General features: G+C 33.3%; 1 protein-coding gene across 1 annotated transcript; it reads left to right on the forward strand.

Annotated features, from left to right (window-relative positions):
• The first annotated feature begins 10,796 nt into the window (after positions 1–10,796).
• LOC120068207 (cucurbitadienol 11-hydroxylase-like) lies at positions 10,797–15,302 on the forward strand. Its single transcript, XM_039019914.2, has 8 exons — positions 10,797–11,082; positions 11,919–12,249; positions 13,472–13,876; positions 13,969–14,058; positions 14,140–14,218; positions 14,332–14,438; positions 14,739–14,866; positions 15,075–15,302. Exons 1-8 carry the CDS (start codon positions 10,853–10,855, stop codon positions 15,163–15,165), a joined length of 1,461 nt encoding a protein of 486 aa, XP_038875842.1. The 5' UTR covers positions 10,797–10,852; the 3' UTR covers positions 15,166–15,302.
• Positions 15,303–20,182: the final 4,880 nt, after the last annotated feature.

The raw sequence follows: 20,182 nt of genomic DNA on the forward strand, positions 1-20,182 counted from the left end.
CCATAGAGCTTCCTAATTTTTCGCACAAACGCTGTGATTGTTGGGATTGGTGTCCTAAATCTCTTGTATTCTCGTAATTTGTAAATATTGTATAAACAAGTTGTTATTAATAAAATAATTGTTATTTTATAATCATACACTCAATCCAATAAACTAAAGATCCTAGGTTATTTTATGTAATTTAAACAAGTATGTAGAGACATACAGATGGATCTTGTTTAAATAATAACCTAAACAGTCTGTAGTAGATGGATAAGGCTGGGTACTGGTGACCTAATATTGGTCGTATGTTGTGCATGCATGCTCGTGTTGCCATAAACTTGTAACACTAAATGTAATCTTATGTTATGTTAATGCTCATGCACATTTTTATGCGATACTACGTCTAAATATATGTGTTGTTAATTATATGCTTGTAGTATGCTATGGAGTAATGCATTGTCACAAGTTTCCTTGCGCTGAAACCAAGTATAATTTGAACGCAAGTTTCTCAGAGTAATCCGAGGTCGAACACAGGGATTGTTTTTATTAATGTGTTACTTTTATGATACATGTGACTGGTTTTTACAATTAATAAGAATTGGGTTTGTACATGAATTTAAAGTTGCGGTAAAGTAAAGTTGCATTAGTAAACTAAATTGCGATGAAGATAAACCTAAGCTAATGTGATACAAGATACAAGATACATAGTATATATGATGCTGAGTTTGAGACTGACTGTGAAGTTTATACAAAGGATCGTGGTATGCGATGGCAAGTCTTTATGGATGAATCAGAAGGAAAAAGGATAATTAGTACAAACATCGCAAGTTTGTTAATTGCGTTAAAGATGTAACTAAGGTTCCGCTTTCCCTTGGCATACACCTCTTGGTGATCAGCCGTGTTCCCATATTTCTATGGTGAAACAAGAATGAACGTGGTGAACGCAAGGTTGCTTCCATCTCTGGAAGTACTTCTCGCTTTAGTTAACGCATTCTTCCAACCCTCTCTCGATAGGCAGAATAGCATCTTCACTTCTGCTCTCACAGATGAAGATGTCGTTTAGCACGCCTTGACTAAACTTAATTATTTCCTTAACCCAATTAATTTACATGCTTAATTCTTGCTAATTAAGAAAACAACATGGAAAAAATGAATTATGGATGAACAGAAATAGATAGAGAAATGATAATGGAAATGATCATAACATTCAATACTAAGATTAAGCGTCTGATATATGGTGTGAATGATAGGCTAAAGAGATGAATACAAGTGATGATAAAGAGATAGAAACAAATATAAAAGAGTGTCAACGTCTTGACACAGATCTGGATGGTGGTTTTGCTTGTCGGCGTGTGGAATGGATGAACAGAAGAGCTTCCCTTTCAGGCTTGCTCGTCCTATAGAAATGACCTTCGTAGAGAGCTTCGACGGTGGGGATCAGAAGGATTCTTTGCCCGGAGACTCACCTCTCGGCCTTTGTCTCTTAATTCTTCTAGGATCTACTCTGATTAGTCACTCAACTAGTCTCTCTTTCAGATCAATATAAACACTTTTTCTCTCGTATCCAGTATATCTCTTCAATGGAATTGCAGAAGCTATTTATAGGCAAAGCTTTGACTCTTTGCATTGTGGTCCCCACTTTATTGTTAAGGCAGATCTTGAAATGGTGGAGTGAATATTCCTTCTGTTACGCAATCAATCCCATCAGTAATGCATAACGGTCAGCTGTACACGCGTCAGAATCTTCCGCAATTGCGTTGCTCTTTACATCTTCGATCATTTGCCCACATGCAGTATTGTTTTTTATTACCGCATGCGGTTAAAGTTGCGTTGATCGCAAAGCTCTTGATCGATTGTCATATGCGCCGTCATTGCGTTGATCGTTTCTTTATTATTGAGTAACGGGCGCAATGCGACGTAGATGCGTTGTTCCGTTTTATCTTTGAGCCATGAACGCATGCGGTGACTTGATTTCCTGCAAAACTGAACTGAAACTTTCTTTTCTACCATCACAATGGTGTTAGTGGGTGTATTGACGACAATTTATAATTCTCGCATTTCTTAGCCAATTTCCATATTATCGACACAACTTTTCTTTCTTTTGGCCGCAATATCTAAATAAAACAGTATAAATAACTTATATTTCTACAAGTTATCAGGTACCTTATCCTGGTGATACTACGGATACGACCCACTTTATAAGTGTTACTAGTGTTGTAAAGTGCTACAACTAATATGATCCTGATCATTCATGTGGAGATATATGAGTGGCGATATCCTATACAAAGAGTTTGTATAAGACCAGATCACGAAATTATTAGTCTCATTATATAATGTCGTTAATAATAGAGACCTATATTTCACTAGGATGACCATAGGTGACATGACCTGAATCCTTAGTGAGTTGTGAACTCTTGCTCATGAAGACAGTCCTTTGATTTGTATAGGTGAGAGTAGCCAGATTTCCAACTCAATAAGCCCACCATTTTGGGGATTCATCTGACTGGGGAGCTGGGAACACAACTACACAAGATGGAATTTACTCCTTCCCTGATATCGGGGTAAGTAGATAAATTGCTCTCTTAAAGGCTGATTCTGAGGCTTGAACATAGTGCCAACTGGCCACACCCTCTCCTGGCTCGAAAGGGACTTGGTCATAGTTGGACTATGACTTATTGTTCATTAGAAGAACTAGTGGTACTTAAGGAGTTAGATGTAACTACAGGGGAAAATTTGTAATTTTGGCCCAACTGTACTTACGAGCAATTTATGAAAGGTCATTGTACTGTTGATTGGTTTTATCCAATGGACACAGAAATATATATGTAGTACGAAGAGTGTAGCTCTCGGTCTTTAGTGGAAAGGCGGACAGTTAATGGAAGTTGGGTAGTTTAATTAAAGAGTTTAATTAATTATCCAAGTACCATTAGAGCTTCAATCTAAAGGTCTATAAGGTCCAACAGGGATTTATTGAGAATTAATTTTCGATTAATTTGAAGTGTTCAAATTAATTGAGAAAATTATGATATAATTAATTAAATTAATTATATATGTGATATAATTAATATAATGTATTAATATAATTAATTTGATTTATGTGTAACAGAAACATGCTTAGTGGAAAGTTCTCATTTGACCTGGATATTAGATTTAGGTGTCGCTAATCATATTCGTACTTTCTTTCAAGAAACTAATTCCTAGAGGCAGTTGACAGAAAAGGATATGACTTTCAAGGTGGGAATAGGTGAAGCCATTTCGGTTGAAGCAGTGGGAGATCTCAAGTTATTTTATGGAAAAGCATACATTTTGTTAGAAAATGTAAATTATGTATCTAAGATGAAAAGGAACTTAATCTCTGTCTCCTGTTTATTAGAACATATGTACAAAGTTAGTTTTGATATAAATAAAGTGTTCATTAGTTCAAGAGGTGTTCAAATATGTTTTACTAAACTTGAAACTAACTTGTATCAATTAAATCCAACTGAGGCACAATCTATTTTAAATATAGATATGTTTAAAACAGTCAATACTCAACATAAGAAACGAAAAAATTCTCCTAACGCCTATCTTTGGCACTTAAGACTTGGACGCATAAATCTCAATAGAATTGAGATATTAGTAAAGAGTAGAGATCTAAATCAGTTAAAAGAATTTTCTTTACTACCATGTGAATTATGTCTTGAGGAAAAAAATGACTAAAAGATCTTTTTCCGAAAAAGGTCTTATGGTCAAAGGACCTCTAGAACTTTTACATTCAGATCTTTGCGGTCCAATAAATATTAAAGCTCGAAGAGGATCTAAGTATTTCATCAGTTCTATTGATGATTATTCTAGATATAGATATGTTTACCTAATGCATCATAAGTCCGAAACTCTTGAAAAGTTCAAAGAGTATAAGACAAAGATTGAGAACTTATTAGGTAAAAATATTAAAACACTTCGATCAAATCGAGGTGGTGAATATATAGATTTACAATTTCAGAACTATCTAGTAGAACATGGAATTCAATCCCAACTTACTGCACTTGGTACACAACAACAAAACGGTATAGCAGAAAAGAGAAATAGAACCTTGTTAGACATGATTCATTTAATAATAAGTTATATCCAGTTATCTCAGTCCTTTTGGAGATATGTAATATAGACTGCATTTAAACATGGTTCGCTCAAAAAGTGTTTCAGAAACACCATATGGGTTATGGAGAGGACGTAAAGGTAGTTTTATGATACTTCAGAATTTGGGGATGCCCAACATATGTGTTGGCACAAAACCTTAAGAAATTGGAACGACGTTCAAAAGTATGCTTATTTATAGGATACTCCAAAGAAACAAAAGGTGGTCTATTTTATGATCCTAAAAAAGACAAAGTACTTATATCGACAAATGCTACATTCATAAAGGAAGACCACATAAGAAATCATCAACTTTGCAGTAAACTGGTATTAAATGAGATGTCCAGAGAACTACAGATAAATGAACAAAGTTGTTAATCAAGATAGTTTTTCAACAAAATTTGTTGACAAAACTGGTCAATCACATTCATCTCATGAATGGAGAATACCTCGACCTAGTGGGAGGGTTGTTCAATAGCCTAACCAATATATGCATTTAATAGAAGCTCAAGTCGTTATACCGGATGATGGCTTAAAGGATCCATTGACCAAAGATGTAGACATAGACCAATAGATAAAAGTCATAGACCTTGAAATTGAGTCTATATACTTCAATTTTCTGTCTGGGATTTTGTAAATCAACTAGATGAGGTAAAACCTATTGGTTTAATTAATGTTAATATTTATCGTTATGGTTCATCAAGAGTTGACAATATTTAAATATGTTTTAACTGTTTGATGAAGGGTTATATCAATTTAATATTAAATATTAAATTCAAAATTATGAAATTTGGTTATTAAATTATGAGTTTATGAAATTCAAAATTATAAAATTTGTTTAATTAAATTCAAAATTCAGAATTTCAAATTTTGCTTTTACAGATTAAATTAATTAAATGTTATTTTTAGATTTAGTAGAAAGTGGGAAAATCTCACATTCTCCATTGCTTAGTCCACCTCATGGCATTAATTTTGAATGGATTTTGAAGTGGTATCTTCATCCTTATTCCAATCTACATGATGAACTTCTATACATTGAGCTTTTTATTTCATTTTAAGGGTTCATGCAATCAGAAATTTAAAATATATATATATATATCAGAAAGAGGAAAAAATATGGTTTTTTCTCTCTTTTTCAACTCTCAAAACCCACATTCAATTCCTCTCAATTTGAGTTCCAGAACTCAATCTAAGGCCTAAGAATAATAGAGAAGACTCTGTGATGGTCTGCTGCATAGATTGAAAAAGAAACCTTACACTACTGATGTGTTTTTGCCTGTGTGAAATTCAAAATGTGATTGAATAAGGTGTTGTAGTTGCTTCTAAAATGTTGTTGTGTCCATTAATAATGTTACATTAGATAGGCAAATGGTTGTAAAGTTCGATATTTTTCTGCCTACTAGTGAGCATATTGGTCAAGTGCGCGTTGAGGGTGAAAATCTTGAAACCACTACTGTTGAGCATGATCCAGTTTGAAAAGGTGAGTGTTCTGCCGAGCCTTCTGGTAAATCTCGTGTGTCCAATTCCTCTAGTGAGGATGATATCACCCTTAGTCAACTTTTGTCCAATATGAAAAATGTTGCTCAAGACACAAAGACAAGTTCTGAGTCATCTCAAGAAATTTCTAATGAAGAGGATGTTGAAGTTGTTTTTGAACCCTCTAGATAATGGGGGTTAATTAGAAGTTCAGACAATGACACTGAAAAGGTTTGCAGGCGTGTCACCTGTGCCTCTACTCGGGGTCAAAAGAAGAAGGTCTCTTCTACTTATGTTTCTCCTATTCCCTAGATGGTGTTTCCTTTCATTCACAGGAAAGTGTAATATTTTGGAAGTATGTGGTCAAAAGGACAATTTTTGCTGAAAAAAAGTTGTCTGAGAGGACCAAATAGTGCCTTGATATCATGGAACTTCTACAAGGCTGATATGATGAAAATGGTGTTGAATCTTGGACCTTTCTATCTAAAGCTTGTGCAAGAATTTATTGTGAATCTTTCACCTTCGTTTGATGATGCCAACTCACCTAATTTTCACAGAGTTCATGTTAGGGGCCACAGTTTTGTGTTTACTACAAAGGTTATAAATAAGTTTCTTGATCATCTTGTTCCTCCTAATACGACTGAACTACGTTCTTCCTTGAATGATTTGGTTTGTGAATTGATTGACGGGATTAAGAATGAGTGGCTCAATGATGAACTAAGTGGAAAATATGTTGTGTTGTCCCGAATTGGTATTGCTAACTGGTGCCCGATTCTCATCATTTTGGTGTGCATGTTGCTTTGGCTACGTTGCTTTATCAAATTGGCGAAGGAGCTATCTTTGATTATGGGGTGTTTTTCATTGGTTAGATTCAAAGACACGTTGGTTCTCAGGCCCTACGTTTTCCAATCCCAAATCCTCGTCTGATTTATGAAATTCTTCTATCCCAAAAGCCAGATCTCATTTCTGTTGATGAGCTTTTCGGTGCCAATCCTGGGCTGCTGAATTTCAAATATAAATTGTTTCAAGGCCATCATGTTCTGGATATTACTCTTCCTTCTCCTAGTACCACAAAAGAAGCTCCTAGTGTTGACTTTGTCGAGTCTTCCTTTGGTCTCCATTTCATGCATTCCCTTTCAGCAGAGCTTACGTTGCTTAATGATGTTATTGACCGTACTTTAGATCGCAAGTGCGAGCTTACTACTTTGTTGTCTATGATGAGACGAGCTACTATTGATCTGGATCAAATTGGGCCTTCTACTTGATATTTTTTTCTCTAAGACAAAGGGGGAGTTGGTTTGTGTTTTGGGCAGTTAGTTTTCTTGTTTGTGTTGTTGATCTTGGTTGAGTTGTTGATTTGTTTTGTTATGCTGTTGTTGGGCTAATCTGTTGTTTTGTTAGACATTTGACTTGTTCTTTTGAACTTTATCTTCTTTAAAGGATTATTAGTTTGGTTTTTTATGCCTTCACTTGTAAATGGTGTTATAGATTGGTGGTGTTGACTTTGTTCTGTCTTAAACAAAATATATCTTAGCCAAAGGGGGAGTTCGTTAGAAATATAATATTGGGTAAATATATTTGTTTAAGTTCCCTGGCTTCATTTTCTTGAGCTTTCTGAAAGTTGTCTCTTCTCTTGTCCCAAATGGATCTTGTCTCAGAAGTTTCCTTTTCAGTTGTTGATTCTGCCGAATATTTCTTTCCTTATTTATCATATTCTATAGAATATTTCTTATGAAATATTTTCCTTTCTAATGGGCTGACGATTTTCTATGTGATTATTTTTCTTGTTTCCATTGTGCTATTTATGCTCAAGAAGATCATTTGCTAGGGTTGCTGTTACATTCATTACTTAAGCATATTATGTGTCATCTTTATTTAGTTAGAGCTTTCTCTTTGGGGTGAAGACAAAGTTCTTTATTCAGTAAGAGCTTTCTCATGATAATATACGTGGCAATGTGTTCTTCGTTAATTCTCAGAACTGTTCACGAAGATTGTTTGGTCTTAGAGGGAGTCTAAGACTTTGTTCATTGAGAAGGATTTCTTAAGCCTTAAGGGGAGCCTAAGTTGCTTTGCATCAAGAAGAGAGTTCTCATTACTTAGGGGGATTCTAAGTTCTCTTGTGAACGGAGTTCACAGAGTTCTCATTACTTAGGGGGATTCTAAGTTCTCTTGTGAACGGAGTTCACAAGTAGAAGGAAAGATATTATCATGTGAGAGGGAGCCTTATTCACTTAGGGGGAGTTTAAGTGTTTCATCACTAATGTTCGTATACTTAGGGGAGTCTAAGTTCAAGAGAGAGAGTCTCACATCTAAGGAAAACCTAGATATTCAACAAAGTTGGGCTAAACAGGTGTCACTGTAATATTGTTACCTTACAAATAAGTACAACGTTGTAATCGTTTGAATTTCTTACATTAGTGGATTATCTTTCTGGGTATACTGCCTCCTAGATGTAGGTGGTTTATGGCCGAACTGGGTTAACAAACTTGGTGTGTTTGTTTTAATTTGCTTCACGTTATTTTTTTTGTTGTCTGTAAATGTGCCAGGACGTTGTGTGAGACATATATTGAGTGCTTACAACTATTTTCCAAAATTTCAATATTGAACACATAAAAAAGTTTATTTTTTCCTAGAAGATTATTGCTAACTACCAAATTGCTCTTTTATGTTTGAGCATAATTTAGTTGGATAAGACACCAACTCTCATCTCAAAAGCAATGATTTGATTCCATCTCTTATAATTATTGAGCTAAAATAAAACAAAAACAAAACACAAATCAAAACAAAACAAAACAAAACAAGAAAGAAAGAAAGAATTTGATTCCTTTAATTTAATTTTCCTTTGTGAAAAAAGTGCTAATTGTGCTACTTAAAAAAATTGTCAATATGAAAACAATAAAGATTATTTATGAAGTTGGCCTAAACCTTAGTCCTAAAGGAACTCGTGTGAAGGGAACCTTGAGCGAAAATGGATCGACCAAATTCCATTAATTATCGAATATAAAGTTTACAGTAAACATACTACAGATATGCATTTAAATTTAAACTACAACATGCTTTCATAAGTAAAAGGATTTCAAAAAGCCTCGCCTTTGAAGAACCTTTCTTCATAAAACTCCCTCATACAGTCACGTTCCTTCTTAAAGATCTTCTTCAACGAAACCTCGAACAGAAATCTGGACACAACCACAAAGGAGTCCTTGGTACTCTCGGGGTGAGAACCTAGGAGTGGTGGTCTCTGACTATTTTGGTTAGAGGGAAAGGTTTAAGTAAAGAAGGAAGAAGAATATTGAGAAAGCTTTTTCACTCAAGAACTCACAGAACTTTTCTGTAAAAACTCTCTATCATTCAACGTTAATTGTCTAGTAGTAGAGAAAGAAAAACTATTTTTTCTTTTAATCTACTTGCCATAAAACATAACCACTACCAGGTGGAGAGAAAAGGATGGGAAGGGAGTTGTAACTCCCTTCCTTATTATTCAAAATAATAATAAATAAATATGATAACTAACTTATCATATTATATTTATATTAAATTATATGTTATATCAAATATAACATATAACCTATAGTTTTAATATTGTATTACATACAATATAAATTATAGTTTCTTTTCCTATTTTATGGCATTTAATATAAATCACATTTATATTAAATTTAACAACTATGAATCACATTCATAGAAAATATATTTGAATCTCATTCAAATATTTATTTCCTCCCATTTCCAACTAAATCCTTTTGAGCTACTAAGGGGACCTCATGGATCTGTAGCTTGAAGCACCAACGGTACGTGAATAATTAATTAAACTCCTTAATTACATTATTCACCATTCGTTAACTGGCACTCCACTAAAGATCGATAGTTACACTCTTTGTACTACAGAGATATTTCTGTGTCAATTGGATATAATCAATCAACAGTACGATGACCCTTCACAAATTGCTCATAAGTACAGCTGAGCCAAATTACCGTTTGCTCCTGTAGTTACATCTAACTCCTTAAGTACCATTGATCCCTCTAATGAACAATAGATCATAGTCCCACTATGACTAAACCTCTCTCGGGCCAAGAGAGGGTGTGACGTCACATTGTTCAAGGCCCATAAACCCTTAAGAGATCAATTTATCTACTAACTCCTACTTCGAGGAAAGAGTGAGTTCCATCTTATGTAGCTGTGTTCCCAGCTCCTCAATCAAATGAATCCCCAAAATGGTAGGCTTGTTGAGTCGGCGATCTGGTAACTCTCACCCATATAAATCAAAAGACTACCCTCATAGACCGGAGTTCACAACTCACTCAGGATTTAGGTCATGTTACCTATGGTCATCCTGGTGAAATGTAAGTCTCTATTATGAATGGTGTTATATAATGAGACTAAATATTTCGTAGTCCGGTCTTATATAAACTCTTTTGTGTAAAATATTCTTGCTCGCATGTCTAATACATGAATGATCATAATCAAATCATTTGTAGCAGTTTACAATAATCGTAACACCTACAAAGCGGACCATACTTGTAGTGTTACTAAGATAAGGTATCCAGTCGTATCCATCTACTACAGACTATTTAGGTTATCACTTAAACACGATCCACTTGTATGTCTCCACATATATGTTTAAGTTACAAAGATAACCTCAGATGTTAGTTTACTGGTTTGTGGTTAATGCAACTAAAATATCACATATTTTATAAACAAAGTGAATAAAATATCATATATTTTATTAATCACATAAAGACGTTCATACAATGTTTACAATCTATAGGACCCTACGAGATTTAAGGCATCAACCCCAACAAGTCCTACTAAAAATTCATTCTAGGTTATAATTTTTCAGTGATGCAAGCAATTTTATTCACTTGTAAAAGCTAAATTATAGCAACATTTTAAAAACAAGATACAAAATATTATGTAAATCTGTTGACAATATCGCTACTAATTTTGTTCATCTTTTATGCTTGATGTAATTTGAGAATTAATAACTTGCACTCCAAATACATACTTTCTAAAAAAATCCATATTAAAATATTTTCCAATTATTCACCACTAACGATTATAACACATATATCATAGTAGCCGCATACTACAAATAATTTGCCAACTACTTTATAATATAATTTTTATATATAAAAACAAAAAGAAGTGAAGTAGCGACATTATATTAACATTAAAGAAGGAATATAAAAAGCCGTGGTAGTGTTTGGCATGTATCACGTGGGTTCACCGGAATTATAAGTATACACACACTTCATACTCCTCTTTGTTGTGAGAATTAATAAAATGGATCAGTCTGAATCAGTAATGTGGACGCCGGAATTAGCCATCGCCGCCGCCGTGGTGGTGGTTATTGGTGTGACGCAGTACTTGATATACAGGTGGAGGAATCCTAAATGCAATGGAGTTCTTCCTCCGGGCTCCATGGGCTTCCCTCTCATTGGAGAGACTATTCAGTTTCTTTCCCCCGGTCACACTCTCGACCTTCTTCCCTTCATCAAGAAAAGAGTCCACAAGTAAATTATTTACTACTATATTCTTCTCTCTATTTATTCTTACATTTATTATTTGGAAAACAATTAACATTTTTTCTCCTCTCTGGGTTTTTCTCGGTGTAGTTTTCATTTGGTTTTTAGGTCTCATAATATCACGCTTTAACTTCATGAATTTTAATTTTCATTTCAATTTTGTCTTTAGATTTTAAATTGTTACAATTTTACTCTTCTAGAATTTGAGTTTTGTAATTTCAATTTGATCGTTAGACTTCAAGATTTTACTGTACTTTTTTCACTAAATACTTACTTTTAGTCTATGACATTAATGTCTCTATTCTTTAATTTAAAATAATTATGAAGTTAAATTTTTTTTTTTAATTTCAATAGTGATAAAAAAAATAGTAAAACTTAATTAATTGTAATTCTTTCCATTCTTTTAAATTAATTAATAGACATTATATTAAAGATGAGAATTGAAGTTATTTAGTGAAAAATTAAAGTTAAAAGTGTAAATTTTAAAATCTAATCCAAATTGAAATAGAACTCAAATCAAGGGTAAAATGGTAACATTTTGAAGTTTAACATATCCTAAATGGAGTATTGCAAATGTTTTGGAGTGGTTTTGAAAGAGTTAAAAAATCACTTTTGTCATTTTCAAAATCACTATAAACATGTATTCATTCACTCAAAAATCATTTATAAGAGTTTGATATAACACTTTTAAATGTGATTTTCATACCATCACGATTATTAAAAAAATTTAACTTTACAAAATCACTCTGTTGCGTAAGAACAAAAAGTATTGTCTTTTCCTATTTATTGATTATACTGCATGTTTTGGGAATTTGAATTTGCAGATATGGACCCATATTCCGGACGAGCCTGGTGGGTCGACCCATTGTGGTGACGGCTGACCCTGAAATCAACAGCTTCATTTACTCCCAAGAAGGAAAGACGGTGGAGCTGTGGTATCTGGACTCCATCTCCAAGGTGTTCAAACAAGACGGCGAGGCTCGGACCACAGCCGGTGGGGGCGTCCATAAGTACCTCCGAACCATCACTTTAAACCACTTCGGTTCCGAAAGCATCAAGGCGAAGCTACTGGCTGATATCCAGCGATACGTTAATAAAGTTATCGGTCACTGGTCTAGCCAGCCCTCCGTTGAAGTACAACGCCAAATTATGGCCGTAAGTTTCGAGTCCTGCTCCGGTTCTTTTATAACTGCATATTTTAAAATTAAGTTTATAAACATGTTTATTACTATCTATCACGTGATATTTATTATATTAATTTTTACTAATTTTATCATTTAAAATAATTATCCTTTGTAAATATTATAATGTACAAACTAATCCTAGAATAATTTTGCTGAAATTTATAAATTTCAACCAAAAAATAGTTTTTATGTTGTTTTTCTTAAGGGTTTTATGGATTTTGTATTGTACGGTATATTTTACAGTTTATTGAATGCATAAAAGAATATTTTAAAAAATATTGTTGGAGTGGAAAAATTATTAGACGGTTAAAATTGTAATATTTTTAAAAATAAGTTTAAGGTTATAATCACTAACGATATTTTTCTAAGTGTGAGATGCAATTTGATGAAAATTAGAAGTTTATAGGTAAAATTTATATTGTTTGACAAGTTTAATATTCAAAATTGATTTTTTTTTCTTCAAACATTTTTTCTATTTATTGATTCTAGCAAACAAATGTTTTTAAACCAATAACTAAAAATGAAAGCTTGAAAAAAAAATTATTATTAGTTTTCTATCTTAAAGATTTTTCCTTGCTTTATCCTAAACTTCTTACTATGGTTTCAATTTTTTTTTTTTTTTTTTTTTGAAGCACTTCAACTCCTAGTCTAATTCTAAGAAAAAAACAATATTTTGAAAACTATTTTGTCCAAAATTATGGGTTAGCTTAGGTTTTTAAAAACATTAGTGAAAAATGAATAATGCAAAATAAATAAATAAAAACTAATGGTGAAAGCTATTTAATTTTTAAAAACTCAAAATAGTTATGGAACATCAATGCATAAATAAATTAATGAATACAGACTCTAACTTTTAATTTTTGATTAAAAAGCATATAAATATTACTTTAGTTTTCGCTATTTGCTTTTCAAAATATACTTGTTTTCATATAAATATTTGATAAGTTTTCTATTGTATGAAACAAATATTTGAATTCTAAACATTTTTTTAAAGGAAAAAAAAAAGTTTTCAAGAACGTACTTTTAAAAAAAAATGTTCAACATTTAGCTTACTTTTTTAAAATAGGTTTAATCATGGTAGAACTTAAAAGTAGTGTAAGCTATATTTTCCAAAACATAAAATAAAATAATTATCATACGAGGTCAAAATAATTATCAAACAGAACCTAACTGGATTTATTACTATTGTGCAGATGCTATACGATTTCAACGCAGGTATATTGTTCGGATATGACCCCGAAAAGTCCAATGAGAAAATAAGCGAGAGTTTAATCACTTTAGCATATGGGTTCATGGCCATCCCATTGAACATCCCAGGAACCCAGTACAACAAGTGTCTCAAGGCACAAAAGAAGCTGGTCAACACGTTCAAGGCTCTCGTCAAGGAGAGGCGCCAAGCCTCGGTTGCCACCGTCGCTGCTCGTGGAGATTTTCTCGATCAAGCTCTCCGTGATATCGAAATTGAACAATTTCTCACTGAAGAGTTCGTTGTCAATTTGCTGTTTGGTATTTCATTTGCAAGTGGCTCCATTTCCACATCTCTTATCTTGATGTTCAAGTTACTGGCAGAAAATCCATCGGTCCTGGAGGAGTTGACCGTAAGTAATTATTTTTAAGCATTTAGAAAGTTAATTCAAACAAGATTCTTAGCTAATTCTTGATCATGTAACTAAAAAATATATATCGACAGGCTGAGCACAATGAATTTTTGAAACAAAGAAAAGATCCAGAATCTCCAATCACGTGGGAGGAATACAAATCGATGAAATTTACGCTTCAAGTAAGTTGCAATCAAATAATGAATGTCGTTCAAAGTAAAGTAGTTGTACATAAAGGTAATAATATTACACATGCGTTGTAGGTTATATATGAAACTTTGAGATTAACAAATGCAATGCCTTTTCTGTTGCGGAGAACGATAAAAGACTTGAACATCAAAGGTAACTAATCGTTAACATAGACTCAAAAAATTGTGATTTGAAATAATTTCTCGTGCCTACGAGAGGTATTTGAAAATGTAGTTGAGTTGAGTTGACTGTGAAAATGCATGTAGGATATACAATTCCAGCTGGATGGACGATAATGGTTACCAACTCAGCTCTCCACTTGAACCCTAGAACCCATAAGGATCCATTGGACTTCAACCCATGGCGTTGGAAGGTATATTATAAATAAAATTAAGATACGTTTCAACTCCATTTTCTAAAGGGTAATACTTAGGTGCATACATCCTATCTCCATCTCATCATCCACACAGAAAAAGAATTAAAACATTAATAAGAAGAATTTGTCACATGTCAAATTATGATTGGACAATTTGATAGATGTAAAAAGATGGTCGATGTTGCTCAAGACGCACCTAAGTATATTTTTCTTTTCTAAAGATGTGTGTTAGGCTTGGAAGCGTATATGATGTGTGGATATGCGGCTAATTAGGTTCTAATTACATTGTTAATGCAGGACCAAGACCAATATTCGATTTCAAAGAACTTGCAACCATTTGGAGGCGGAACTCGGCAATGCGCCGGAGCGGATTACACCAGGGTTTTCATGGCCATTTTCCTCCATGTTCTTGTCACCAAGTATAGGTAATATTTCATCGAAAAATATTTATTTGTAAGTTGGATTGTACTCATTTTTTCACGGACCAATTCAATAGTCTAATCGCAGCTTCGTCGTGACAAACTTTTTGTCATGCTCTATTTCAATCATAGAAACTTCTATTTGTCTTTATTTTATTGTTGAACTCAACAAAATGCCATAATTATTTATATGGTTGGGAATTTCATTTTACAGTTGGAAAAAGGTGAAGGGAGGAGACATTTCTCGAAGTCCTGTTCTCAAATTTGGAGATGGCATTCATGTCAGCTTCTCAGCAAAAGCTTAAATTAGTCTAATTATGGGAAAAAACAATGCTTTGGTTTGACAAGCTCCAGTTCTTATTTATTTCAATCAATATTATTCTCTCGTTTTCGTTTGTTTAACTATGTTATGCTCAATAAAGGCTTGATACCATTGTATAAATACCGACTGTAGTTTTATCGGTGTGTTCTTTTAATCGCAGATTAACTAAAGAAAAAAATGTTTCTTTAAAGAATTATTTCCATTTAATCTCTTATAACAACGGTTTAAGATACATTTTGGAAATCTACCTTTAAATTTTTAGATAAATTATAAATAAATTAAGTTATGAGAGTTGAAAAAATTAAAGGATGGGAGTTAATTAAGTATGTTAATGTAAGAGTTAATTTAGTAGAATTTCACATAAATTAAGTGTAGGATTTTAATTGTTCCATGTATATTTAATTAGGGTGTGAGTTATATATTTAAATTTACTCATTGTTGATGTATCCAAGTGTTTAGAGAAGAGCATGTAAAGGGTTCAATCAAAAGTGTGAACTAAGTTGGAAGAGTTCTTCAGTTAGAAGTGTTTTTGTTTCCTCTCAAATAATCGTTTGTTGATTATTTATTTCTGAGTATCTATTACACACTTCTAGCACAAAATTAAATACTTGAAACATTAAATGAAATATGCATGAAATCAAATCTTCACAGCTTGAAAAAGGATGATCCAAATCCTTGAATACACAACAAAATACACTGCAATAATGTAAACAAGAGGTTGGGAAAATGAAGAAAAATAAAAAAGGAAAGATAAAGTAGAGCAGAGCTGAAACTGAATGTTAACAAAAGATAAATAATAAAAATAAACAGAAGAAGAGTACACAAAAGGAAATAGAAAAGTATAGGTATTAAGTATTAACAATCCTAATTAATCTTTCGATAGGAATCTAACTATTCAAAGAATGATTCCTATTTCTGGAAAGGGCTATGTTGGGGAAAGAGACTGCTAAGGGGATGCAGAAATCTATTGGTAATGGGGAATCGACTTCTGCTTTTACAGACCCTTGGCTCCCTCGCCCTTCTACTTTTCGAGTTATAAATTACAGTGCTACAAATGAGATATGAAGGGTGGCTGATTTTATATCCCTTTTGGCTGTTGGGATTTGGCTAAGTTACATTCGACTTTCATATCTAATGATATTGCAGAAATTGTTAAAATTCCTATTAGTCTGACTAATAGGGAAGATCGGTGGATTTGACACTATAAAAAGAATGGGAAGTACTCGGTCAAGAGTGATTAAGATGTGCTATGATGGATCGATGCACGTGTAATGGGCCTAGCTCTAATCACATAGGTGGATGGTGGCGAAGATTATGGAAGCTTACGATTCCTTGCAAAATATCCATTTTTATATGGAAAGTATGCCATGATTGTGTACCAGTAATGGCAAATCTTAAGAAGCGGGTTGTGGATGTTGATCCTAAGAGCCCAATCTGTCGAAGAAAGGAAGAAACAATGTTGCATACTCTTTTTGGTTGCCATAGGGCTACGGTTATTTGGTCGTCTTTGTTTAAGAATTTATGGTATAGTGGCTAAAGGAATATAATAAGGAAAACTTGGAGGTCTGGTTGGATATTGCAGAACAGCTTAATGATGATGAGTTGGCTCGGGCCTTTATTATGGCTTGGACAATGTGGGATGATAGAAATAGAATATGGCTCTGGTTCGGTCCCATTAGTGGAATTTAGATGTGAGTGGATTTTGGATTATGTGGTTGAGGTTGGAGCTAGTTCAAGGATTTTTCCTTCCATTTTGTCAGGCGCTCCTCCTACGATTGATCATAAAGAATTGAGCATATTACGTGTTGATGCGGCTTACAAACTAGGCTCCTCGATGGTGGGCTTTGGTAGGGTGACTGGGTCTCCTATGGGATCTTTGATGTTCTATATGCATGGTTTCAGGAATCTATCTTTGAATCCTTCGTGTGCCAAAACCCTTTCCATTGTGGAGGGCCTTCGTTTAGAGATTGAATCTATCTCGCATCCTGGTGTTGTCTGACGATTTAGGGGCTGTTCAAATGTTGAGAGAATTAGTGGATGTCCATGTGGATCTGGCTAATTATGTGGCCGATATCAGGTAGCTTATGTCTTCCTTTGTTGAGGTGACTTCCTACCTTGTATCGCCAGTTCTAATGCCACGACACATGCGTTGGCGAAAGAACGTAGTTCTTGATCGAGTGCACTTTGGCTTAATTCTTGCCCTTCATCGGTTGTATGTTTGTATTTGTGGGATTATGCTTCTTATAATTTTGTCTGTGTCGCCTGTAATTAAAAAAAAAAAAAAAAACCAAGTTCAGCTGGACATGTTTTTCTTCAAGGAATCGATGTTTCAATCAAGTGCTAGCTATCATATTTATAGCCTCCATTTTCTAGGGTTTCTTCCTAAAAGTCATTTTCTATGGAATTAGAGATATCCATTTTTGGGCAAGGATTGGCTTGCAGGAACCCACTCCTAACAAGACAGAGATTCTCCATTTACATGGAGAAGGGAGGAGAGAGGGGAAAATTTTTTGAGGACGAAGAATCTATTCCTTGTCTCCATCCCCACTATCGCCCTACTTTTCTTCTCCTTCCGTCAGCCTTTTTAATTTATTATAATTAATAATTTAATGTTATGTTTTATTATTATCATATAAGCCTTATACTTAGATTTCAAGCTTAATTTATGACTTAATGGTTAAGATAATGAATACATTTGAATTAAGGTAAAAAAAAATGAAAATGTTTGAATTGAACATTAAATTTAGATTGCATATATTAATAATTGGATAGATAATTATATACTTCTACTACAAAATTTAAGTAATTTCTCTTTAAATTCAATTTGTTCATGTGGAACTAATCATATAAAAAAGTTATTAAGAAATTTAACTGTTTAACTAAAACCTTTTCATAGCAACAATTTAAGTTAATTGATTTCTATTTAAAAGAAATCAAATGGAGAAAACCACATTTCTTGACGTTTTAAAGAAAAAATGTCAAGAAAATGTCAAAAAGAGAAGGATAGGAAATTTTTCAATTTTTTTCACGCTGACATAATACTTGACTTTTTAAAAATAACAAAGTTAATCCTAATTTTCTTGTCATGTTTTAAATGGCAAGAATTATTATGTAGGGATGAGAAAGACTTGCTTAGCAAGATCTTCAGAACACACGAAAAACCTCCCTCTACATTTTTCGATTTCCCCAAGAAGCCCCAGACCTAACTCTTTTCCCCCTCTTTTGTGTGTGAATCAGTCGAACACCCACTTTAAAATTTGCTTCTTCTACAGCTGGCACGTACCATCCGTGAGCAATGACAGCGCAACACCCATGAACTAGCAATGATGACCAGAGCGACCTCCTTCTGTGTGCAAAAATGGTGGAAAACTGTGCACCCCGAACATATTACCGAAGCTTTGTAGGTTTCTTTGCTCGGAGGTAAGCTTTAAACTGAAACAAAACATCTCCCTCCCAATGTTTTCTATAAAATTTTAAGATCTCCAAGCCGCCAAATCCTAAGATGAAGAAACCTGTGAAGGTCTAGAACGAAAACATAGATCGTCCCAATTGGATTTAAGAAACTCTTATCTTTGAAGAATTGTTCCTTACATAATTCCTCTTCTCAAAAATGATCACGAACAAATTACAAACAATCCAAAATGACCATCATCGAGTTGGAATCTCCTGTATTCTCTTTAGAAATGAGAATTACATAAGGCTCTTTGAATTTTGGGAGAGGGCGAATTTTTCAGTCATTGGGAAAAGAAAAATTGAAATTCTTTGTAATTCTCTTTTGTCAAGAATAAGAAAAAAATTCACAATCCTTAACCACTCCCACATATAAAGAGATGAGAGATATTAGGGGAGCCATTCATTTTAAATTTCAACTTTAAAATAAAATTAAAATTAAATAAATTAAAACTAATTTCAATTTATTTAAAAAATATAATTATACATTAACTAACTTAACATATAATATATATTTACTATATGTTATATTCAATATATCATATAACCTATAGTTTATATTATATCAAATACAATATAATCTATAGTTTTTAATTCTCTCATCAACAGTATTTAATATAAATCTCATTTATATTAAACTTAATTATATGAATCCAATTCACATAATTAATATTTGAGTTATATTCAAATATTTATTTCCTCTCAAATAATGTATCAAATACATTATAATAATTATATCATATATAATTAAGTAAAATTATTTAAATCACATATAATTAATTAATTCTCTTAATTAATTTGAACAATTCAAATTAATCTAAAATTGATTCTCATTAAATCCTTGTTGAGCTACAGAAGGGACCTCATGGACCTATAGCTTAAAGCTCCAATGGTACTCGAATAATTAATTAATCTCCTTTAATTAAATTATTTAACATTCATTAACTGTTGAGTACTCTACTAAAGACCGACAGGTGCACTTTTCGCACTACATATACATTTATGTATTTATTAGATGTAAACATTCAACAATGCAATGACTCTTCACAAATTGCTCATGAGTATAGTTGGGTCATAATTATCGTTTTGCCCCTGTAATTACATCTGACTCCTTAAGTACCACTGATCCTCTAGTGAACAATAAGTCATAGTCCAACTATGATCAAACCCATTTCAGGCCAGGAGAGGGTGGCACCACATTGTTCAAGTCCCGAAATCAGCTCTTAAGGGAACAATTTATCTACTTACTCTGACATTGGGGAAGGAGTGAATTCCATCTTGTGTAGCTATGTTCCCAATTCCCTGATCAAACGAATCTCCAAAATGGTAGGCTTATTGAGTCGGCGATCTGGCCACTCTCACCCATACAAACTAAAGGACCGCCTTTATAGGCAGGAGTTCACAACTCATTCAGGATTCAAGTTATGTCACCTATGGTTATTCGAGTGAAATGTAGTCTCTATTATGAACGGTGTTATATAATAAGACTAGTCATTTTTTGGTCTGATATTATACAAACTCGTTTGCATAGAACACCCCGTTCACAAGTC

The sequence above is a fragment of the Benincasa hispida genome, chromosome 12 (genome assembly GCF_027475165.1).
Source record: "Benincasa hispida cultivar pf3 chromosome 12, pf3_genome.v1.1, whole genome shotgun sequence".
NCBI lineage: Eukaryota > Viridiplantae > Streptophyta > Magnoliopsida > Cucurbitales > Cucurbitaceae > Benincasa > Benincasa hispida.

Excerpts from the sequence above, each read along its gene's own strand:
- LOC120068207 (XM_039019914.2), top strand. The coding sequence starts at position 10,853 with ATGGATCAGTCTGAATCAGTAATGTGGACGCCGGAATTAGCCATCGCC. Across the intron at positions 14,219-14,331 it reads AAAAGACTTGAACATCAAAG|GATATACAATTCCAGCTGGA; the intron begins GTAACTAATCGT and ends AAATGCATGTAG. Across the intron at positions 14,867-15,074 it reads GTTCTTGTCACCAAGTATAG|TTGGAAAAAGGTGAAGGGAG; the intron begins GTAATATTTCAT and ends TTCATTTTACAG.